This window comes from Abramis brama (assembly GCF_963993115.1).
Source record: "Abramis brama genome assembly, chromosome: 8".
NCBI lineage: Eukaryota > Metazoa > Chordata > Actinopteri > Cypriniformes > Leuciscidae > Abramis > Abramis brama.
The window spans coordinates 16266912-16292310 of NC_139970.1; the positions used below are offsets into that span (position 1 = coordinate 16266912).

The following is a 25399-nucleotide window of genomic DNA, read 5'->3' on the forward strand; positions in this document are numbered from 1 at the left end:
TGAGCCCTTCTCTGATCACTGCGATTGCCTCTATAATCCTGTACAGTAAAATAAATAAGAGGGATTCGGGTCGGAATCTGAGACTGGGCGTGACGTCATGCGCGTTCACGGCACGCTCATATGTCTGGCAGGTTTGTGTATGCGCCGACGCCGCCATTCTCCGTAGAAAATGGATTCTAAGAGACCGGCTTGTAGTTCAAAAAAAAAAGAGAAAAAAAAGAGAACTTTTGTCTAGTGCAACCAAAAGGTCCAAATTGGAGTCAGACAGGCGTCGGGGTAAGACGAGAGTAAACATAGGGAAGGTTTTCAACAAATGGAGAGATCTCCGGTCTGCTCTAGGGCTCAAACGGGATCCTCAGTTGGCTTTTTTCTTGATAAAAAGGTAAGATATATCCCATTCTCTAATGTCTGATACGGCCAATAATGACAATAAATGACGATCCATAAAATGTGTAATGCTTTAGCGTAAGCTAGATACATGTACAATCGGAATAGGTTTTACTAACTTACCATTGTCAGTGATCAGGTTCAGAATGATTGTGATATAAAATGCTGATATATAAGTTAGATACTACTTAGACACAAATTTTGAGCAAATTACTGCTTAATTACGATGTATTGCTATTGGAATATGCTACTTAGCTGATCAATAAAACAGGCTAAACCCCCGCAAATCTTCGGCGGATTAGCCTGTTTGGCTTTTATGGTAACGTCATAGTGCCACTTGATTGTTTATTACCTTGAGACATTTGGGTGTACTTTGTTGACCGACTGTGTATGGTATGGTATCATGATTACTATTTTGAGCTTTTACAAAGTAATAACTTATATTGTTCATGAACGTGTTTCCATAATAATAGTCATAAGTGGATACAGTAAACACATAACACAGTTCAACATGGAGATAGATGGGAATAAAAAACGAAGTTTTCTACTACCCCCATTTTTTTCCCTCACACATAAGTGTGTTATTTACTCAATTGCCTTTCCTTTCACATATTTTAAATTACTTGCAGATTTAAAACTTTATTACCTCTGAAGACATTATGATTGTAAACAAAAGATTTGTGCGGCTGATGCTCCTTGGGTTATGACCAGCTCGTGCAAGCGTGCGTGTGCGTGTGGTCCGTGAGCGTGCACACCTCTGGTTGCAGTTTCGCTTGCCGCCAGAGGGGGCGTAGTTCTGCGAAAACTCAGACTCTTGCGCAATGCACCTTTAAGTTCAGTTGCCAACATTTGTGGCATAATGCTGATTTCAGTAGTAGAGCAACAGGACATAAGCATGTTAACATGATTTTATTATGAAAAAATCATTTATATGTGAAGTTGTATTTATTTTTACAACTTTGTTGCCCTGGCAATGGAACACCTGTAAAACTGTAAAGGAGAGGGAAAAAAACAGAACAGAAAAAAATGAATGAAAGATTCTTGATTAAAGCTGCAGTCCGTAACTTTTTTGGGTTAAAAATTCTCCAAAATAAATTTGAGCAAGTACATAACCAGCCAGTGTTCAAAACTATCTGCTTGCCTTAGCTCGATTCAAAACGGTAAGCTTGTAATAATGTTTTTAATCCCAGTGGTACTGGTGGATTTCTGCGGGAAATTCGAGCATGTCTTTGCATCATTACGTCACATCTGTACACATAAAGAAGGAGTCTCGGCTAGTAGGTTATGAGTGTGAGGATGCTGGAGCTGGAGATTTATAGCCTTTTCTCACAGCACTTGATATGATTAAACTTATCAATTTGATGGCGGATCCAGAAAGGTTCAAACAACAATCACCAGTGACAACTGGAGATTCACCCGTTGTAAAATGCAAAAGACTTCGGAGTGGCTACAGAAAAAAAGAGACTGCAACCGGCCCATGCGAAAACAAGGATAAATATCAGAAGGGCTTTTGAAAGATGGCGTGAACTCCGTGTTTTGAAGGGGTTTAGAACGGATGCAAATGCGGCTTTTTTTTCTGCTGGACAGGTTTGAACCAGTTCTAAGGAACATTAATTTGTTGGTATTACAATTAGAAATTAGACTGCACAGAAATGGAAACTGAACTACAGGTAGCCCTAATACACATTAAATGTAGTCACACAATGCTGATGTTGTTAACATTAACAATTTGAGAACAAAGAATAATTTGCACGGTTTGACATGATATAAGCGATCGTTAGATTTAATCAGCCTCGATTTACTGCAATGCTTTTTTTCCCTTAGTTGGTCAGAACAAAAGTGGATGTTAGTTACTTGTTCAATGACATTTTCCGGTGAAAACTCTTATGTTGGTCATACTTTCAAAAAGTAGAATCTGTGATTGTGAATGACAGGATCCACACCGGCGCGGTGACTGACAGCCGCACATTCTCCTCAAAACATTGGATTCATCCGCGCTGTGCCGTGCCGAGGCACAACCCACATAAAGTTGATAATTCCCCTAATAACTGCAATTGCAGATTTCGAACAGAGATGGTGACAAAGAGGAAAAACTACGGACTGCAGCTTTAAGGTGTGATTTTATAAAATCAAGATTTACATTTCTGTATTTAACCCCTCCAAAAATTGGTCCCAGTCACTGCCTCACTGGAGCTTCTAACTAGTGTTGGGAGAGAGAAAAAAGCAAATTCATCTAGATACAGTTATTGTTGACACATTTTTCAGGTTAAACAAATACACATTACTTATACTATCGAAAAAGAAAGAAATTAAGTAAAAAAACCAACAACAACCAATACAATTCTATTTTGTACACAGCAAAATCCTAACACTCCTCGGTGTAGGGGTCAACTCAAAAGTGTTAAAAACTAACACTGAAGCAATGTTGCAGTTAATATGTTATTTAAAGGATTAATTAAGATAAGATTGACCATTAGTGATGATACCTGCTGTTAACAAGCAGAATCACTGAAGGAAAGAGAAAAAAGAACAGAACATTTTTTTTAAATATTAGTTTTTCTCTTGATGCTGTAACTGAGTAAAGCACATTCATTGTGGGGGAAAGAAAACAGATAAATTACGATCAGATGATGATTGTTGTGTATTGATGATGACATAATCATCACATAAACACATCATGCACAAAAAAGTTTTGAATTAGGTCATAATTTAGACACACACAGACATCAGCAATCAGCATGCAGCAATGGTGACAATTTTTTTTAACTCTGGCTACAAAAAATCACAACAAAACAACAGCAAAAATAAGAGCAAATAAAAAATAGTAAGAACATTCAGCTGCATTATTTATTTATGTTTTGTACTATTCTGGCACCCAAGCATGCATTGTGTAATGAAACTTTTTGTTGATTATCACCATTGTTGAGATTCATATGCTGATTCTTGATGTGTGTGTGTCTGAACGACACAGTAGCTCAAATTGCTGTGGAACCACAGGACTGCTTTAATCAGTCATTTAAAATTAAAGGCACAGTATGTATGTTTTGGCGCTAGAGGTCATTTATTCAAAACAGTAACAAAGGCGTAGCTTGATGACGCCGTGAAAGAGCGTGGAATCAGGAGTTGACGTCTTCACCTCCACAGCCGATGCAAAGCAAACCGATGGGACTCAGGCAAAAATCATGTTCATGAATGAGCTAATGCATTAAAGTTTTATTAAAGTTACTGTGGTATGAACCAGGGCTGGGCCGAGAGCCTGGGACAATTTACCTTGCTGTTTTTATTATGCTTATATGCTCCTTTTGTTTTGTTGTTTGTTGATTTTACATTTAAAGTTACATTTAACATTTGTGTTAGATATCAAAGAATGAGGAGGTGAAAGGCTACGGAAGCTCCTTTTGCTGATGAAAATAGGACATCAAAAGCCCATTATTCCAGATATGAATCTAGCACAAGCAAGCCTTGCATTCAGGACCAGGGGCCTTTTTCAATAAGGAGGTTCATCCAACTCTGAGTTAAAACTTGAACTCTGAGTTGATTTATCCTAAGATGGGAAACTCTGAGTTTTCGGTTTCAGAACAGCTGAATTGAGTTAGTTTAATCGATTTAGAGTAGGTTGACTCTGAGTTAAGCGTGTGCACCATAACTGTGAAAAGCCATGATCAATGGAGCTCCGAAATTACGATTCACCATGGCAACAGAACCCTACAAAAAGAGGTCTGCATACTTCCGAGTCAATACACAAGTATAATTCTTAATCACTGTTATATTATCAGGTGAAAACTGACAGAAAGGTAAGTTATTGAACTAATAGTAATTTTCATGGTATACCACCAAAAAATAAAATAAAAAATGTGACAGCAACTAAAAATTACCATTAAAACCATAATTCAATCAAATACATCTTTAAGCATAAAAGGTTCATGGCTGTAGGCTACATGACTTTACAAACATTTGACATATTAAATAAATACAATTCAGTGTCTATTTCAATGTGCCGCAGCTGTTTCCATGTTGTATAATGCTCTTTTCACATAATTAAATGTTCTCTAATCCAACCTGTTCCAATTTTTAATTAGGCTAATGAAATTAACATTTGAGTTCTCCTCCGCCAACAGCAAGAAGGCAGAGGACCTGCACCACCACTGATAGATGAAGAGGAGATACACAATACTGGAAGAATATTAAAATCTGACAGGAAAAAGAATTACTGTTGCTTTTGTATTTGAAGGAAATAAAGATGACCAAATTAATTGTGAATAATTAGTGTGTATTTAACAGTTGTGGTGGTGGTTACGGCATTATCTCTACTCTTCCATCTGGCATCCTCCCATTCCATACAGTAATCTATTTCATTTTCGGCAGGAGCAATGATGGGAATATGAGTGTCATCAATACATCAAACCACACTGGAAATCCTAAAGGAAATTCTAATTACTTCCAGAGGTCACAACATGATGTTATCAAGTGAATGTCATTTATCAGATTAGCCTCATTTAAACCGATTTCTCCACCACTGACCTGCAATCCTGTGAATCTCCTCTTCGATGGCTCATACAGGTTTGTGTCGAGGAAACAACACAAAAACTCACAGAAAGAGTGTGAGAACGAGGCACACTTTCCTTCCCGCTCTGATACAGTGGCCTTACTAATGTGCTCTGCATCTCCGATGTTATATAAAAATGTGCAATGAATGAATGTACTGCACTGCAAAAAAAATGCTTTTCTTACTTAGCCTTTTTGCCTTGTTGTTTCCAGTCAAAATATCAAAAAATTCTTAAATCAAGATGCATTTACTATAAGAACAACTCTGGGTTTACTGAAGAAAACCTGCTCCCGACCAGGTTAGGTTCACAGAGTAAGTTACCATGGTAACTGACTCTGAGTATAAGTTACCTCTCTTTCAGAAACGGGCTTGACTTACTCTGCTTTCTCGGGTTTGACATACCTCCCATTCTGAAACAGAAAACCCAGAGTTTCCCTCATTTCAGGGTTAACATACTCAGAGTTTCCACTTAACCTAATTTCTGAAACAGGCCCCAGAAGTGTTTGCAGTGTTTGTTCTGATTGAAGAGACCCAAAGCATGATTTAGATCTTTAGATTTAGAATGTTTAATAATATATGTGTGAATGGTTCACTCTGAACATACAGAGATAACAAAATTTGAGATGCAAACAGCAGGTGATATTGTCCTCTTTTAAGTGTTGTATTTGTGGGGTGCAGACAACATAAACACACTGCCTATATATATATGAAGAGTTCAGATGCAAAAGCCTCTAAGTGCCATCTGAAATTTTCTTCTAGAATGATCATTTTTATCAAGCTCGTATTTTTAAATTCCAGTAATTTCACTTAAATGGCAATGAAAATGACCTATTAATTGTCATTTAAGTGAAATTACTAAACTTAAAAATACGAGCTTGATAAAAATGATCATTCTAGAAGAAAATTTCAGATGCCACTTATAGGCTTTTGCATCTGAACTCTTCATAGGCTATATATATATATATATATATATATATATATATATATAGCCTAAGCCTATATATATATATATATATATGTGTGTGTGTGTGTGTGTGCGTGTGTGTGTGTGTGTGTAAAATTAATTAGATTTTTTAATCTACAATTGTCATAAATTATAGGCTACTTTAATCTGTCAAATTGTTAAGACAAATTGCTATTTTAAAACACATATATAATATTTGAAACTAAATCTTATGTGATGTTGAGGCTATTATTCTGAACAAAGCTTTAGCAGGCCAACCAAACTTAATACAGAGCGCTGAGAATGACTAGCCCACGTCTCAAATCCTAGTGAGCTGCCTAGAAGGGTGGTGGGTTTCATAGTCGTAGGCAACATATTTGGCAACACTGGCTAACGCTGCCTATAAATGCTGTCTATGTAGGCAGCTCAACATGCTTTGAGACACAGCCGATATGACCAATCAGCGTCGTGTGTTGCAGCTCAGCGGTAGCATGCTTGAGTGAGACATGCTACGTCGATGTCTCAAGATCAAAAGCCGAACGAAATTAAATTAAAAGGGGACGGACATCACCGCTGCCGATAGTTTGTCCCGAAAAGCGTTTCGTACAGTCAAAAAGGACCGCGTTTCATTCATGCAACATGGCTACATTGTCAGGCAACAGAGAAGCGGTGCATGCAGCTCATAGTCATAGCTCGTTGTTTTCATGACACTAACAGGAGAGCTGAGTGAGATTTAATGCGGCTGCCGCTCACTGACGGGATTTAGTTGCGTTCGGACGGAGAAAACGGGCTCAATATGGCTTCGGTGAACTGTTTCTGTGGTCCGGAGGAGCTCGAGGACACGAATCACGCTTCAAGTTTGATGAAAGAGCTGAAATTGTTCTACGACTCGCAGCTGTTAGTCGACGTGACTATCGAAGTGGAGCCTGACCGGGAGTCAGAGGACCGAAGCGTTTCTTCGGGGTGTTGCTCCTCTCGCGCTGGGAAAGTTTTCCAGTGCAACCGAAATATACTGGCGGCAGCGAGCCCTTATTTCAAGAGCATGTTTACTGGAGGACTGTACGAGAGCACGCAGAGAAACGTCACCATTCACGAAGTGGACGCCGATTCAATGGCTGTCATTATTGATTACTGTTACACTGGCAAAGTGTCAATCACTGAGGGCAACGTGCAGAGGCTTTATGCATCTGCAAACATGCTGCAGCTGGAGTATATTCGGCAAGCTTGTGCTAACTTCATGACAAGAAGGCTGGACCTTTCTAACTGTGCAGGGATTTTGAAGTTCGCCGACACCTTTGACAATCTGGAGTTGAAGAGCAAGGCTCAGGCGTTTATTGCGAAGAACTTTGTCCAGCTCAGTGCCAGTGTGCGAGAGCTTTGTGAGCTGGACCTGAAGCAGATTAAAGAGATCCTCACACTGGATTCTCTGGATGTGGACTGCGAACTGAAAGTGTGCTCGTTTGCAATACAATGGATTGAGAATAATTTGCATGTGGATGCAGAAGATGCACTGCAGGTCCTCAGATGCGTGCGGTGGTCTTTGTTTTCTGAGAAAGACAGGGTTTATCTAGATGGCCTTAAATCAAAGCCTTTAATAAAGAAACATCTTTTGGATGTTTTAGATGGGGCCGCCGATGAGCAGAGCGCCACGATTTCAAAGGGTGTACATGCTGCCAAACAAAGAATTGGCAAGAGTGCAAAAGAAATGGTGCTTTTTTTTGGACGGCCAAATGAGCCTTTCATGTGCTATGATCCCTACACGGAGGACATCTTTTCAATGGCGTCCCCGGTCATTAACCTCACCAATCAGAACTTCAAACACTCTCCTATGGAGACATTTTTGGTCTGCTCCACACCGGATAACAATTTGTATCTCGCATCACAGCTGTCCAAGCACTTCTGGGTATACAATCCCTTGTTAAATTGTTGGCAGGAGCTTGCGGAACGACTTCTCAGAAGAATGCACTCGTACATCGGCTACCTCAACGGGCACCTGTACATTTTGGGTGGCAGGGACCCGGTATCGGATGCCAGACTCAAGGAAGTAGAATGCTATAGCATTCAAAGGAACCAGTGGGTTTTTGTGGCCCCTTTGCCTCATTCTTTGGGAAAGATGCAGGTTGTGACGGTAAACGAGCGGCTTTATGTGGTAAACAAGAGGAGGATGCTCAGCTACGAGCCGAAGAAAAACCACTGGCTCCAGCGGGGCTCTCTGAAACGCAGTAAACTCCACAAAGCCTGTGTTTTCCAGGAGCAGATTATCTGTTTGTGCGATATCCCTGTGGTCAAAGCGTATAATCCAGCTCGGGGAGAATGGAGGCGGATCGGAGACATTCCTATTGACAGCAGTGCTCTCAACTACCAAGTTGTGCAACACAACAGCAAACTGCTGCTTCTAACTATTGCAATAGTCCATCATGACAAAAACAGGCTTATTATACATGAATATGATCCCACTAGGGACTCGTGGAAAAATGTAGCCACCATGTTTGGTTCCTCCTTCGGATCCATAAGCCTCTCCACCCGGGTATATACTGCATGCTTGGGGTCCGGTCAGAATTTCATCTCGGAGGAGGATGACGACAGCGGCTCCAGTGCTGACTGGGACTTCGATGGATTGACGGATGCAGACTCGGACTCCGGCAGCTCAAGCTCCTTTTCAGATGAGAACTGGTAGTCTATCCAGTTCTCGCAGTAAAAATATGCAGGGTTGTTTTAACCCAAATTTGGGTTGGGCTGGGTTTGTCCATATCTGATCCAAATTTGGGTTGAAACAACCCAGCATTTTTTAGAGTGTAGTGTCAAACGTGGAAGTGTGCATAACAGAGCCAAATGTAAACATGCTGCAAAGTATTTTGAGATACAGGTGTTGAAATTATTAGCCTGGTTTGAAGTGGCTCACCCCACAGCAACTGGGTAAAACCTACTTGAAATTCATGCTGTTTGTACTATGAGTATTAAACAACGGCTTACCTTTATGTTATACGGCCAGTGAATGATACATTGTCTCAGGATTATGATAAGTTGGTACAGTGAATTGTTAGTATTTTGACTCTACCAGCCTTTGGAGGTTAATAAACAAAGAGCAGTGTTACGCTGAAATCTTGAACAGGGTACAGTCGGGCTAACAGCCCCTCTTAATGGGATAGTTTACCCAAAAATGAAATGTTGTCATTTACTCACCCTCATGTTGTTCCAAACCTGTATGAGTGTCTTTCTTCTGTTGAACACAAAATAAGATATTTTAAAGAATGTTGGTAATCAAACAGTTGATGGTAGCCATTGACTTCCATAGTATTTTTTTCCTACGGAAAATCAATGGCTACGCCAACCAGTATTCTTTAAAATAGCTTTGTTTGTGTTCAAAAGAAAAAAATAAATGTATACAGGTTTGGAACATGAGGGTGATTCATTTTGAAAACATTTTCATTTTTGGGTGAACTATCCCAAAAAGGTCCAAAAGTGATGATCAGAAAAAATACTTAATTTATTTTTATTGAATATTGATGGGGTGATTAATGTGAAAAGGTGTGATGAGGTTTGTTTTGATTAAAACTCCTTCAAATATAGTACTTGTAATGATTTAGGGGGCAAAGTTACTGGTCAAAATGTTAATACACTTGTGATAGCAAGATGACTGTAGATACATACAGTATTCAAATGAACCACTTCAGGACAGGAAGGATGGACCATTTTCTATTTAGTCCACATAACTTCGGGCATTTCATAGCCTTACAACATATATATCTTCAAGCTTTTAGCCCAATCGTACCACCCTGGTTTTACCTGTTTTATTTTTTATTGTTGTCTAAATGTTATTGTTGTCTATTAAATTATTTTTGTGTATGTAACCTAATTTATTTGGTTCTTTTAATAAATTCTGTATATGCTTTATATACATAAATAAATCATTTTATGTATTGCTTTTTCAGTAGCAGACATTTTTACAAATTACAAAAATAAAACAACGCAAATATTACAAAATGTGACTTCAAAAGTTGTAAAAGTCACTTGTTTTTATACAGTACAGTTACAGCAGGAGGGGCAGGTATGACGTCACTTTGTAGGCCAAACAGCAGTTAGCATCATGCCGGTTCCCTCGAGAAAAAAACAATAGGATTTTCCCATAGGCTTTTGGATTATCGCTAAAAACAAGCTCTGTGAAAAGCTAAAGGTAGACTATAAACAAACTACATCACGGTCCCACAAATTCGGCGTCACATTCACTAAGCTACTGACAACTCTTTCACACTTTATCTAAAAACATTTTCCTAGTTAGAATAGTTTATAAGAGCACAATTATAACCATAACGATGCTGTAAAAGTGTACTAAGTTTACCTGTTCCCATGATGACGTTTACCCTCCTCGACAGCCTCTGCAGTCCCATTAGCCTCTTGTTAGCAACCGCCTTTTTCAAGACACGTACCAGCTTAAAAAAATGGGGGGTAATATTGCTGTATTTTATGTTGTGGAATAAAACGTGAAAGTGTCTTGAGCTGGTGTTCACCACAGACCTTATTTCAGACATTTAACCAAAACCCCATTCAAAAAACACATTGACTTCGGGACGATGGAACCGGAAGTGCTAAAATGCTAACTGGCCTCTGGGTTTTGGCCTACAAAATGATGTCATATCTGCACCACTCTATAGGAAGACTAATTCAAAAGTAAGTAAACAACTCAGCCATTTAGATATCAGCTTTATGTCACGTCAAAATCAAACGGCCTGAAGACATGATGACTGTGGAGGTTTTTAGTGAGCAATCAGTTTGGGGAAATCAAAGGTCTTTGTCTGTGTCTTTGACCAGTGTACAAGCTTGATGACTGCTGAAAATGAGTTGACTATCAAAAAGAAAAGCTGAACATTAGTTCACAAGTAATATTTATTGCTTAAATTGTTATTGCCTTTAGTTATTATTTTGGAATAAATGTAAAAATGCGTAAAAACACTAACTTGATTAAATTTATACTTGGTTTTAATAAAAAGAATATTACATATTAAGTGTAAAAAATACAAAATAGGATTGTATTTGGTATCTCTTTTTGTGTAATGTTTATTTAACCAGGAAAATTAAGTGTAAAAGGGACATAAATTTACATTGGATATATAAAAATAAGACTTTGGGCCTGTATAAATGAACAAAGCTGAAGCCAGGTCATGGGAGTTCACGTTAAACTCTCGTTCTTATCCTCTCGCGATATTTTTCGAGTATCAGAGCTATGGCAATAGAAAACACAACGGGCAGCAATGAATTCGCGACAATTTACACAAGAGACAGTCTCGCGAATGACTCTTGTCAGGAATATGACTGTCCTCAGTCAAGGGTGTTTAAAATTATCGTTATTGGGGATTCAAATGTTGGAAAGACTTGCCTAACTTACCGGTTTTGCGGTGGAAAATTTCTCGAAAACCCCGAGGCAACAATAGGAGTAGATTTTAGAGAGAGGACCCTGCAACTTGATGGAGAATACATAAAGGTAACCCGTACAGTAGAGTTTATTTCGCAGATATGAAAAGCTGCAAAAAGCGTTTTGACCTTGAATAACAAGTATTTACATTCTTCTCCACAATGGATTCACTGTGTTTTGTTGTTGACTGTTATGAAGTCTGCTCAGTGGTGCACAAACACCATTTTAAATATTTTTAATTTTGTGGTTAAAAAAAGAAGAGTTAATTATTGGTTAAACAATTGTTGGTGCAAATAATTTTTAGTATTTTGACTCTGCCAGCCTCTGGAGGTTAATAAACAAAGAGCAGTAATCTTGAACAGGGTACAGTGGGGCTAGTTCAGTATTGGTTAATTCAAATAATTGAATTAACTGCATGTCAGTTCACTGATGTGCTGATTTACCACACGTGTATAATAGGACTTTGGACCCCAAACTGCTTAGATAAAACCTTTATGACAACTAGCCCTGTTTTTCTCAACACTACATAATGTAAACTGCCTTCTCAGTTGCAGATCTGGGACACGGCTGGACAGGAGCGCTTCAGGAAGAGTATGGTGGAGCATTACTACCGCAATGTCCACGCCATCATCTTTGTGTATGACGTGAGCAGCCTGGCTTCATTCGAGAGTCTGCCGGAGTGGATTGAGGAGTGCGTCCGGCACTCAGTCCCTCCCATGGTACCCCGCATCCTAGTTGGGAACAAATGTGACTTAAGAGGAACGAGAGAGGTGTCCACGTTTTCAGCTCAGCGACTGGCTGATAGCTACAACTTTCCTCTTTTTGAGACATCTGCAAGAGACCCTGCAGAAAAAGAGCACGTAGATGCCATTTTCCTCACGTTGGCCTACAGGCTGAAGAACCACAAGCCTCTGAGACTGAAACAGCCAAGCGAGAGCAGCTTTATACAGCTCGCTGGTCAACAGGAGAAGACACACTGTTTATGCTAATACACTTTGGCCCGTATAGTCAGTTCCATGCAATAATTTAGGTTTATTGGAAAATGTGAGTGTGTGCTCAGCTTTCTGTATGAATTGAATGCAGAAAGAGTGATTACAGTGGAGTGTGTCTACAGGATTCCAGTTGGTGCACGTGCAGTTTACAAATGTGTTTGGAAGCATAAACAATGGATCAATTGGGGTTTTTGTTTTGTTAAACTTCATATTATGAAGCAAGTGATGTTTGTTGTACCTGCCCTATTACTGCATATTATTATTTAAAGGGATAGTTCCCCCCAAAATCTAAATTTTGTCATTACTTACTCGCCCTTAAGTTGTTCCAAACCTGTATGAGTTTATTTCTTCTGTTGAACACAAAAGATATTTTGAAGAATGGTGGTAATCAAACAGTTGATGGCACCCATTGACTTCCATAGTGGGAAAAAAATACAATGGAAGTCAATGGCTACCGTCAACTGTTTGATTACCAGCGTTCTTTAAAAAGGAAAGAAACTCATACAGGTTTGGAACAACTTGAGGGTGAGTAAATGATGACCGACTTTTTCATTTTCGGGGGAATTATCCCTTTAAGAGCATTTGTAACTCTCCAGAACCTGCTCAATGACATGAAGACTTGTCTCAGGAGAGCCTGTTATAACATTTTCTGTCTGTAATAACTTTGCATGTTTCATATTTAATCAAATGGTTATGGCTATATTGTGAAAATTCCAAGGTTGCTATATAGTCCATTTAAAATTCTGAAGGCAATCTGGAGAATGTCTGACGATCAGAAACAACACAATGGCCCTAATTATTGCGCACCATGAGCTTTCTGATATGTTTACGGATGCAGAAAAATTACTATTATCTTTAATTTGCTCTAGAAATATAAAAATATATATTATGCAAGCGTGATTTGAACTGAACCAGAGAGAAATGGACAGCTGTGAAATGCATTACTAAAGCTATAGCTGACTCCAGTATGAACACTAGTGGGCGCCACTGTCAAAAGCATTCAGAGCATCATAAGCATTCCTATGAAATCAATTGAGATTAAAAACAAGGGGGAAAACTTCACACCCTTAATCTTAACTAAATGAGAGCACTTATATTCCAGCCTCAATGTGAAATATTTACAAAACATGCGCTAAAACCTCATATTAGTGATGTTTAATGTCTTTTACAAGCAAATCCCTGCATCATCGAGACTCCAGCACATCTCTAAGGCTTGATTTTAATCTTTTGTTTTGATTGACAACCATAGAATTTTGGAAAACCGGGACTGTATTGCACTTTAAATTGAGTTTGTCTTGATTATTTGACATCATGTATAATGTTTTTGTACTTGAGAGAAATATGTTGTCATTGTGTAGTTTGGATTGACTCTCAGATGTGTTTGGAAGTGAACATGAAAATAAAATGTGCAATAAAGTAATTATTTTTTTAATGAAATTTATACATCTTATAACAGTTGTGATCAGGGTCGAAGATAGATTTTAAGGCTTTGTTTCACAGACGGGGCTTAGATTAAGCCAGGATTAGACCATAGTTCAATTAGGACATTTAATAGCTTTTATAAATGTGCCTTAGAAAACAAAACAAAAAAACATTACTGATGTGCATCTTGAGACAAAACAATGGCACTGACATATTTAAGATATCTCAGTGCAAGTTGCTTTCAGTTAAAACAGCTCAAACATGCATTTTAGTCTGGGACAATTCCCAATGAAATGGAAATTCTGGACATATCAGGATTTTTTTGTATTTAAAAGCCTGGAAAGTCACGGAAATGATCAAAATGTTAAATAGTCATCAAATTGCTATAGTGGCTATATTTTTCTAATTAAAAGCTGTAAATACATATATATATATATATATATATATATATATATATATATATATATATATATATATATATATATACACGTATATTTGTAGTCATAATGGAAATCACTCATTAAATTGCTACAAAAATTATTTTAAAAAAAACATGCTGGAAAAGTAATAGAAATTCAGTTAGTGGTCAAAATGGTGTCCCTCATCGATTTTGAATTGCTGTCTTAAGAAACTTTTGATTCAAATCCTTTTTTTTTGACAGCAACATTCAGCAAATCCTTGTAAATGATTTATTTTGTGAACTGCGCAGTTTTCAGCCTCTCAGACTGTGAGTGTCGTCTTTAACACCTTCCATGCGCATTTAAACCCTAAAGTCAGCAGGCAAGTGCAGCTGCAAACACATGTCTTGTTTAACCATGTGTCTACCTGTTAACTCCACCACCAAAGGTGTGAAGAACTCTTTTTAAACTGATAAATCCCACACCCCCACTGAAAATAACAACAAGCCGAACGATTCAGCAGTTACACTCCTAAAAAGAAAGGTTCTTTATTGTCATATATGGTTCCAGAGCCTTTAACAGTCATGGAATCTTTCCATCTCACAAAAGTTTCTTTGTAATGGAAAATGGCACTTTAGACTTTCAAAATGCTCCTCACACTAAGAAGAAATGCGACTTCCTTTAAATTTTAAAAGTGTAGACCTCACAAACATTGTCTGGCTTACTGCTAAACTACCAGTGGTGAAAGTAGGAAATGTTTTCATGTCTTGTTCGGCCTGTAATCAAAGATTTCTGTGCTTTCCAAAGCATAACCTGGCGTTTTATGTGCTGATCTGTTGCACATCAGGAATTGATGACAATACTTGATGTGCATGTGAACACACCTGGTCTGGCCATTAAAAAAGGTTCTGTATCTGAATCTAATCTTATTGCCATGAGTGAATAACATGAGTGCACATTCATTTAGTCACCACCAGATGTCTGCAGAAACTTAACTTGGAGATCAGTTTTATGAATCTGTGAATGACAACAGCGTGACAATGATTAGACTTGACACAGAAAACGGGGATCCTTTGAATTTAACACCTAAATATGAGGAAAAAGTTAGGGTTATATACACACAATGCATTTATAAAAGGTGCTACAATCAATAAAAATTTCCTCTACATTTAATTTTACAATTTTTCCAAGTTACATTCAAAATATTACAATATTTGGTGAAGCACCAATTACTTTTGGAATATTTATCATAATCCTCTATTAAAAATACATTATTTTTGGGGAATAAAAAAAAGGATTGGTTATTGATAATTTATGGTTTTATTTCCATATACAGTATATTATAATATCATTGATCCGTAACACTTTGCAATAAGGTTCATTTGTTAACATTAGTTAATGTATTAACATAAACTAACCATGAGCAATAGATTTGTTACTGTATTTTTTATACTTTGTTAACGTTAGTTAATAAATATACAGCTGTTCATTGTTAGTTCACAGTGCATTAACTAATGTTAACAAATACAACATTTTATTTTAATAATGTATTAGTAAATGTTGAAATTAACATGAACAAAGTGCAGTTCATTATTGATCAAGTGTTACCCATTGATCAAGTATACATATATTTATATATTTTAAAGTAAAAACTTTAATATTGGGCTATATTTTAACATTTATATTTTAAGAATTGTATTACTTTATGTCCTATGTGTCTGTGGATTTTAATTAAGAAAAAAAACTGAGCAAAGTAAATTCTACCCGTCACGTATTCTCCAAAACTTTATAAATGTCACTACCATTATTATTAATAATCTTAGATGAGACAAAGTATTAAATATTTTACTTTTTCAACAAGTATATGGAGACAAACTCACATGTGGACATTCCAAAGGGCTTTTAGAACCGTGATGCATTTTTAGATATTTACATTCCGTAGGCTATTACATTACACACTTCGCAAGCATTTTTCCTGTAACATTATTACTGTATTGCTGGTCAAACATTGCAACAAGTTAAGTCATCGCAAAACGAAGGGTGACCAGGATGGAGTTATGGTTAAAAATAAAGCATCACTGATGTCGTGCATGTGTCACAGTAGCTGTTTACAAACACATACTTCAGGAGTGAATGACGCCAGTCCCTGTAACTCACACGGAGGGCTAAAACAAGCGCGAGCGTCTCATTGGCGACGCGTTTCCCACGTCCGACACGCCTCCGTCAGGCCACGCCCCCTCCCGGAGCCGGGACACATTTAAAACAACCCCACCGACCGCACGAGCTCAGACACAGTGTGTTAACAAGGGGAAACAGGAGGAATTTTATCTTATATCGGATATTTCGGAATTGGACACTAAAGAGGCGTAGAAGATGAAGTCTCCAAAGATGAAATCACAGAGCAAAGGTAAGTCTAAGGTTTAATAATACATTTTAATAGTAAAATTAAGTTCAGATAAACCCTAAACGTAGGCTTCTAAACCCATGCAAGTATGCGTATTACATTGAGGCGATAGTGCGTCTCTATATAGATCACTTATTGTTTCCAGACTGAAACAAACTTGCTTTTTCTAGCATTTCTTGAGGATGATGACGGTCTGAACGCCGTGTTGTGTGAATTCGACGCTGTCATTGAGGATTTCTCGTCCCCCGTGGAAAAGAGACACTTCAGATATGATGAGCACTTGAAAACCATGAAGAGACGGAGCAGCGCGAGCGTCAGCGACAGCGGCATCAGCGACTCTGAGAGTGAGTATGCAGTATGCAGTGCACTAGTCGCAAAAGTTGCATTTGACGTGTCATTATTCCAGAAATTTGATAGCAGCGCGCGCACGTGCTCGTGCTCGTGCCCGTGGGTCATTATCTCGTCACGATTTAAGCTCCGCAGCCTCAGTTACAAGTAACAGTGCACACTGAACACTGCATAATCTTATCTAATCTAATCTGAGCCCACACACCAGCACAAAGAGCAACTGGGCTTCATTAAACGTCTTTTAACCTGTTAACTGTCTTGTCACCCCGCTTTTCATGAATGTTAATGAATGCTTTGCAACATACCTACGGTAGGTCTCTCTTTAAAGGCACCCAGTGGAAGTGAAAGCACTTTAAAAAGTGAAAGTTTACTGTAAAGCAAATATACTGAAATAAACATTTTAAACAAAATATATATTTTACCAAATAAAATGAAAAATAAAGCCATATTATGTCTAACCGAGTTGTGTTCCAAATATGGAGTTCAAATCACAAAAATTGAGTCCACTAAATGATTTTAAAGTACTGTTTCCATGATGATTACTAAAATATGGGACAGAGAAAAAGACAATTAAAAAAAATGGTGCCAAGTGTCCTGCTAATTGAACACTGACAGTTAACAGGCTATTAGAAGTTAAGAACTTATAAAAACCTTGACACACACACACACATGTCCAAATATTGGTCGGTTAATTGTCCTGGCTGACTTATAGTCTCTCACTAGCCAGTTGTAATAGCTGTTCTGGGACACGCACAGGTTCACTGTAGGTTTATTCCGTCAATCCTACAACTGGAGACTATCCAGAATCTGAAGAAGGATTGCGTCATGAATGGATATGGAAGACTTTTATTTGGTAGCTTATAATTGCATAGAAAGGTTCAAAAGAAGCGGAACCATGTCAGTATAAATGGGCACTTTTGTTCTGGAAGTGTTCTTGCGTTTAATGATTAAGCAACAAGTGATCTCTCTTTACCTCACAGTATTCCTTCTGGAACAAACAGGGAATGTGTCAGAATCTGTGCTCTGGTGCAGTCAGAGGATCAGAACGGTGTGATGAGCTTTGAATCACCCTCATGGATCTGTGCAACTGCATGTTGAATCCAATCAATTCTTATGCCATTTTGTCACACGTGCCATTGATCTAGTTTAGTGGCTTCAAGCGGTTCTGCTTCAGGACAGGATTTAACGATGGAAAAAACAATCAACAAAGGAAGTGTTTTCTCTTTCCTTTCAAAAGCATACTCTCGAGAAAAAGAAGTACACTTTAGCATACTTTAAAAAAATTTAGTATTTATTACAGAAATAATATACTTTAAAATAATATTAACCCATTTGTGCCCAAATTTTTCTGAATGGTTTCATGCATATAATCCTGTTAATAGTGTCCTATGTGAACATGTTCTGCATTTATTTTCCCCAGGTTTTTTTTTCCTTTCTTGAAAATCATATTTGAATGTGCGGCAACTATAGTTGCCGGTGGGCAAATATGTTGTATGCACCCCTTCAATGTAAAATATGGATAGGAGGAGAACATTTGGCATTTATCTCAAAATAACTGCTTTCAACAGATCAATCTTTATTCATAAACAAATTTATTATGTATAAAAGTCGAAGAACATTTGATGCAGACCCAAAAAAACTGCATCTAGCTTATAATCTCTTGAATATGTAAACGCAACAAACAACAAATCCATTTGCCTTAACCATTGTGCGCTGTTCAGGGTCTTTTTGACCCACATTTCTGACTTTCATTCATGGGGATAACATGGATAATTTGACATGGTTTAGTGTAAGATTTTTGCCCATCTTTTGGAAAATGCTGTTTTAAAAGTAACAAATGATCACTTTAACCAGTAGATGGCTACAGAGCACCACTATTTTCTATTTGCTTTTTGACTAACTGAAAGACATCTTTTCACAAGTTTTTCCAGTTGTACTCATATCTACATATAATGAAATCACAATTATAACAATAAAAGTTTCTTTTTGTCAAAGTTTAGGCACTTTTTGTACTGAAAAAAGAAAAATCTGTTTTTCAGTAATGTTATATTATGATTAGAATCAAATGAATTTGATCAATGGACAAAATTCATCCTCAAAATCAGAAACAACACAGAACACACATAGACAGAAATGAAGTGGCACACTTTAAATTTGTAGAATTATATGAAAAACAGATGTTTGAAATAAATGATAAACTCTAAAAACTCCAACTTTTCTCTTTGTAACATCCTGATCAGGTTTGATTCTAATCATAATGTAAAAAAATTTAAAAACTGATTTTTTTTCAGTACAAAAACTGCCAAACTTTGACAAAAAGTAACTTTTATTGTTATAATTGTGATTTCATTATATGTAGATATGAATCTAACTGGAAAAACTTGTGAAAAGATGTCTTATAGTTTGAAACTTATAGTACTTTTAGAGCTCTGCAGCCATCTACTGGTTAAAGTGATTTTTTATTTTTTTTACTTTTAAAATGGCATTTTCCAAGATTTGGCCAAAAATCTTACACTAAACCATGTCAAATTATCCATGTTATCCCCATGAATGAAAGTTAGAAAGTTGTGGAACATAGTGCAGAACAAAGTGCAGCCATAACAGGGCATTGTGTATCAAAAAGTTAAATGAAAATAAATAAATACAAATAAATAGAATGAAGAAAAAAAAAAAATCTATATAGAGATGTCATTTAAAGGGTTAAGTTATGTTTATGCACTAAACAAGACCAATAAACTTGATTTATTAACCTATTAACACAGTATACCCCATTTTCCCATGATATATGTACTTACAAGGCATTTGCCCACCGGCAACTATAGTTGCCGCTTGGACTTTTGACTAAGTATACAAAAAACTATAGATCTCTTGTAAAATTTGTTTTATTTGGATGATTCTAGAGACCTTCATGATTATGTAGATATATATATATGTCAACAAAATTTTTTAGTTAGTAACACTAAAATGACCTTTCTTTGGGAGGGTTTGCCTTCGCCATGCTTCCTGGAAGTAGGGGTAGGAAGTTGACAGCCTCATGTGACAGGGAGGAAGTGAATACCTTTTTTTTTTCTTGAAATCCTTTATTTGGTTGTTTGCTTGCATGTCATTGAGAAATAAAACATGGTCAACATCTAGAAAAATATTTACAAAAGGAAAATGACAACTATGCACTGCGGCAACTATAGTTGCCGGTGGGCTTAAATGGGTTAAGTGCAAACTGGATGTTACACACTTGACTGCATGTTAATTGCATTTAAATGAAAATGTATTATAGTTTAAATTTATATTCAGTGGAGTTAGCTGTTTGACCCACTTAAGTAGGGTCAAATATAAGTATAAGATGTACATATAAGTACATCTTATATGCAATTTCATAATATGGCTAAAGTGGTTAAAATAATTGGTGATATGGTTAAAGTGCACTGCTAAATTTACTGAAAACTACTTTTACTTTAGACTAAAATATACTTTAATGTCATTTCTATGGAAACTTGTATGTCATTTATTTAAATATAAATATTTAATGAAGTTGCAATTTAGTACATTTAAAATATGTAATATCATACAAGTACTTTATATGTGCTTTAGCATGTCAACATCAAAATTAGTGTGTTACAAAACAATGATTTAAAATGTACTTTAAAGTAAAAATTTGAATTTGACATTGCAAAGTGCACTTTTTAAAAGTGTACTTAAGTGTGTTAAGAAACAATCATGAAGGTTTTTAGACTTTTAGACCTCTTTAAGGGTCTAATGCCTGAAGTGTTGGGCAAAGTTGAGCTTCTGTGTAATAGCACGCCTGCTCTGCCTTTAACTAAGAATGTGTAAACACAATTTTTTTCTTAAGATGGAGTGTGGTGTACCGGGTCAGATCTTTGGCTTTAAATGAACCTGCTGGAGGCTGGGTCACGGTTGAAATTGCTTTGAAAGTGTTCTCGCTCGCTCGAGAGAGAGGCTGTTATTAGAGGAGTATGCATTGATTACAAACTCAACCTGCTCTGCTAGCACAGATTAACCCCCACGACACCCCCTACCCCCTCTGGTTATGGGTCAGTGCACATGTTTGGCAGGCCTGTGTGGTAGAGAGCAGTGCCGCTCCACTGGTTTAACGCTCACTAAATTCTATAGACTTTTAGACTAGAGTTTGTCTAGTTGTCCCTTGAGTTTCAATGATTTCATGCTCTCGGCAAGATGTTGCAAGGGAAACGTTATTTAAAGTGCCTTTTCAAAATATGACCTTTCATGCAGTAAAGCTGTTTGTGAATGTAAAAGGTCTGCAAAGTTTTAAAGATCAAAGTGCATGACAAATAAAGTTATCGTCTCCTAAAAGAAAGGATTGATTCTGAGCTGCTTGAATTAGTTACATACCTACGTAACCATGTAACTAATTTGCATAATGCCTGCCTTCATTGGTCGTCATCGGCTGCCGGTGAACAACGTCTACTTTGACCCTCAAATACTGTAGTTGTAGTTGAGGCCTAGAAGAGTTTGGTGTGTTTTTGGTGCAAGAAGATACGGTTTTCAGCGCTGCAAATCCACTTTACATGCAATTTCAAAAAGAAGAGAACTCGGGCTCAAATTGATACGGTAAAATCGTTACTGTTCATATCACTGTATATCCAAGTTCTGAGGAGTTCAGATTCAGATATGGTAATGGACATTTAGTTTTCTGGCATGCACTATAAGCTATAGACAACAGGCGACCCGTCCGACCAATCAGAGCAGAGTCTGCTCTCGGAAAGGAGGGGTTTAGAGAGACTGAATGTTCGAATGAACCCTTTTCAGACTCTTTGAGAAATTAGGTGATTTTAAGTGAACGTTGTGTTTTTTGACCTTGGATGCAAGTAATCTTATTGTAGAATACCTACAAAAAAAAACTAGGAATCTTTAAAATAGTATTTTTTTAATGTATTTTACTAGTCAGAAGTTTGGAATAATTAAGATTTTTCAATGTTGTTGAAAAACATGCTCACCGAGGCTTCATTTATTTGAAAAAAATAAAATCCTGATCAATAACTAAGCAGCAAATCAGCATATTAGAATGATTTCTGAAGGATCATGACACTGAGCTTTACCACCACAGGAATAAATGACATTACATTTTAAAATGTAGTCCAACTACAATGTTATTTCTTTCTAAAAATTTTTATGATATAATTATTCCAAATTTTTGACTGATAGTGTAGTTTGAGTTATATTTTCTCTTAGCTTGCATACTTTGATGAATGTTTTTTGAGGATAAGGCATGTCATACAAACTGTCATGTCAGCATGAGTTTAATTTGGCAGATGTCTAGTGTTTTCTATCCTAACTCTTAACAGTTGTTTGTTTAGTTGCATTGCATTATTGGCATTATAACTTTGGCTTTTCCCTGCTGTCTGGGCTCTATCACTATTGTGGGCCGTGAGCCACCTGTTGAGAACCGCTGGTGTGGAGTTAGAGGAACACATGCTGTACACACACAGGAAGCTTCAGTTTTTTCATTTCTGACTTCCTCTGTCTCTTTTTCCTTCTGTAACAGGTGCAGAGTCCTTGAACAGAAACAGTTTCAGCTTCAGTGATGAGAAGCTCAACTCTCCCAGCGTCTTCTCCCCCTCATCAATTAGTCCCTTGGTCACATCTCCTAAACGTGAGTTCAAACATTTCTGTTTTGTATACTTAACACTAATGAGTCATTTTTTGGTTTATTTCCTGCACTGTATTGTTAATCAACTGCATGTTTTTCTCTTCAGCTAAACTTGGAGACACTAAAGAGCTAGAGGACTTCATTGCTGACCTTGACAGAACATTAGCAAGTAAGTGCTGAAGGACATGAATTTAAAGACTACAATACTTTTGTTTTGAGGGTCAAATTTGAAATAATTTGCAGCATGATTTTATGCATATCTTTGTTGATGACCACCCTAGTGAAAAGACCTATACCAAAATGTATTTATAATATGTTTATTTCATACTAAGTATACTATAAATCCATTAACAAATTTACTGACATATGACTTAATAATACAAATAGTATTATTATTCAAATTTATTTGGAGTACTGCTTTATTGCACAATGCACATTTTTTTAATATTAAGCCTAAAATGTGTTTTAATATCACTATTAGGATAGGATGATCACTGTATAATTTCCATCCAAAAGGCCATCCTTTTACATACTGTATGAATATGAATATAATAAAATATAATATAAGTGTTACATAATATAATCAGTGCAAAAACAGCATTATAAATTATGAATAAGATTATTATTATTTTATTTATTTATTTTCGGGTATTTCACTGGATTATATAAAAAAAAAATTAAATATAAGGGAAGTAAAAATAAGGTTAATTCTCTCTATAGTGTCAGTTCTATATGACAGTTTGGTCAGTAAGATTTTTTTTTAAAAGAAGGCATTAAATTGATTTAAAAAAATGCATCACGGTTTCCACAAAAATTTTTTCAACATTGATAATAATAAAAAAATGTTTCTTGAGCAGCAAACCAGCTTTAGAATGATTTCTGAAGGATCATGTGACACTGAAGACTGGAGTAATGATACTGAAAATTCAGCTATACCATCACTGGAAAAAGTTATATAATATATATAGTGTTTTAAATTGTATTAATATTTCACAATATTACTGTTTTTACTGTATTTTTTATTTAAAAAATGCAGCTTTTGGTGAGCGTAAGAGATTTTTCAAAAACATTAAAAAAAAATCTTACTAGTTCCAAACTTTTAAACAGTAGTGTATTCAGAATGCCATTATTGTTATTAAAAGCTCATAGATATATGATTTTGTTTATACCACCCACTCCTTTTATTAATCATCAGATGTGGGGCAGTATTTAGATTATGAGAAGAAACAAGACACTCTTGAATCAACGGGTGTTTTTGAAAAATGACAATCATTAGGTCAAATCGTACACTCACTCCTACACTTCTTCACTGATGCATTAACACAGTTAAGTTGATTTGTTTTGGAGCGCTCCTACACTCCTACACAGAGAGAGAGAGAGAGAGAGAGAGAGAATGCATGTGTATAGACCTTCAATGACTCAAACTGGAAGTTGGCCACATTTCACACAGCCATAGTTTCTTGCTTCAAAACAGTCATAACAATAACTGTCCTCCCTTAAAACCTAAGATAAAAACATTTATGTAGACTCTTTTAAACTTTCCCCAATGGTTTCGGTGTAAGCTACTACAGTAAATGCTTCTGTTCATGCGCTGAGGAAGCTAATTCATTATTTAATTCAGAGTTCATTGAGGGGGTTCATAAAAAGAGGACCCGCGTACACTCCAAGAATAACCTTGACACAGAGCACCCGGAAATGTACTAAGTTTGTTCTCTTCTTGCTCCCCACTAAAGGCATGTGAGTTTGAGACGGGATGACTGGAGCCCAACACATTGACAGCGGACCGCACCTGAACTACTGTGAAGACACATGGTTTCACACGCTGAACGATGAAGTTCGCCAAGACTTTTTCTATACTTGCGCCCATACAAACAAACTCAAACAAATGCATAAGAAACACAGATTTGGCAGTAATGGCTGTGCTCTCTGTAAAACTTGAGCTGTAAGATTATTTAAATAGCTTTTTATAGAAATATAATTGTAATTTTATAGAGTTGATTATTGTAAATTTATCTGTAATACTATTTTGTGAATTTCTATTTTTGTATTTCATGTAAATATTGTTCCAGACTCGCCTTGCTACATATGAAGCATTTCCTGTTTCACATGAGAATAAACTCAATTCTTAATTCATTCGAAAAACTGGAAAAGCTATATAACGTGTATTTAATACAACTAATGTCTTCAAGAGATTAAAGTTGACAGATTTTAAGATATGTCGTGTCTCTTTGCATCAAAAACCTTTGAGTGTGTAGTATTTTCATTCTCAGTGTGGACAGAAGACTTACTTTAAATCAGGACACTACCACTGGTTTCACAAACAAGGCTTAAGCTCAGTCCCAGACTAAAATGCACGTTTGAGCTGTTTTAATTGAAAGAAAAGATCTTAAAAATACATCAGTGCCATTGTTGTGTCTCAAGATGCACACCAGTAATGTTTTTTTCTAAGGCAAGTTTTTAAAAGCTACTTCTAATTGAAGGTCTAATCCTGGCTTAATCTAAGCCCTGTCTGTGGAACCGGGCCTAAGAGTATGGCTGTGAGTTAGTCTGCTAACGCACTTGAATGGTCTGCAAATGATTGAGCCCACAGCAGGGGTCAGTGGTTTGCAGTTGCTCTGGGGAATAAGTGACACCTGGTCTCCTCCTCAGCTCTTTCACCATCCAGTTCTAATGTGATCATTAAACCAGAAGTAATATTTTGATTGGATAGCCAAATGTTTAACTATGGTAAATAACTAAAGTAAAAATGCAAAATAACTACACTAGGGATTGGGGTTGGAAAGACTTTTAAGTGCTTTTGAAGTCCTAAAAAAGATTGCATTTATTTGTGAACAAATGCAGTTAAAACAGCAATATTGTGACATATTGTTACAATAAAACTTTTATATATTATAATATAATATTAATAGTCTATTCATATAAT

At 36.6% G+C, this 25399-nt stretch overlaps 3 protein-coding genes across 5 annotated transcripts; all 3 read left to right on the forward strand.

Annotated features, from left to right (window-relative positions):
- The first annotated feature begins 6166 nt into the window (after positions 1–6166).
- kbtbd7 (kelch repeat and BTB (POZ) domain containing 7) lies at positions 6167–9799 on the forward strand. Its single transcript, XM_084122785.1, has one exon. The coding sequence runs from the start codon at positions 6673–6675 to the stop codon at positions 8551–8553; it is 1881 nt and encodes a 626-aa protein (XP_083978911.1). The 5' UTR covers positions 6167–6672; the 3' UTR covers positions 8554–9799.
- A 1281-nt stretch (positions 9800–11080) lies between these two features.
- On the forward strand, positions 11081–13708 carry LOC311088778 (ras-related protein Rab-33B). Of its 2 annotated transcripts, none has more exons than XM_084123069.1 (2): positions 11081–11355; positions 11835–13708. In XM_084123069.1, exons 1-2 carry the CDS (start codon positions 11098–11100, stop codon positions 12273–12275), a joined length of 699 nt encoding a protein of 232 aa, XP_083979195.1. In that variant the 5' UTR covers positions 11081–11097; the 3' UTR covers positions 12276–13708. The 2 variants fall into 2 exon arrangements, with proteins under 2 accessions (XP_083979195.1, XP_083979196.1); XM_084123070.1 differs by having other exon boundaries at positions 11097–11355; positions 11841–13690.
- Positions 13709–16363: 2655 nt separating this feature from the next.
- rgcc (regulator of cell cycle) lies at positions 16364–24688 on the forward strand (the record flags this gene model as incomplete). Of its 2 annotated transcripts, XM_084123397.1 has the most annotated exons (5): positions 16364–16505; positions 16673–16846; positions 22372–22479; positions 22583–22645; positions 24210–24688. In XM_084123397.1, exons 1-5 carry the CDS (start codon positions 16472–16474, stop codon positions 24215–24217), a joined length of 387 nt encoding a protein of 128 aa, XP_083979523.1. In that variant the 5' UTR covers positions 16364–16471. The 2 variants fall into 2 exon arrangements, with proteins under 2 accessions (XP_083979523.1, XP_083979522.1); XM_084123396.1 differs by lacking the exon at positions 24210–24688 and having other exon boundaries at positions 22583–22656.
- Between the last annotated feature and the right edge of the window lie 711 nt (positions 24689–25399).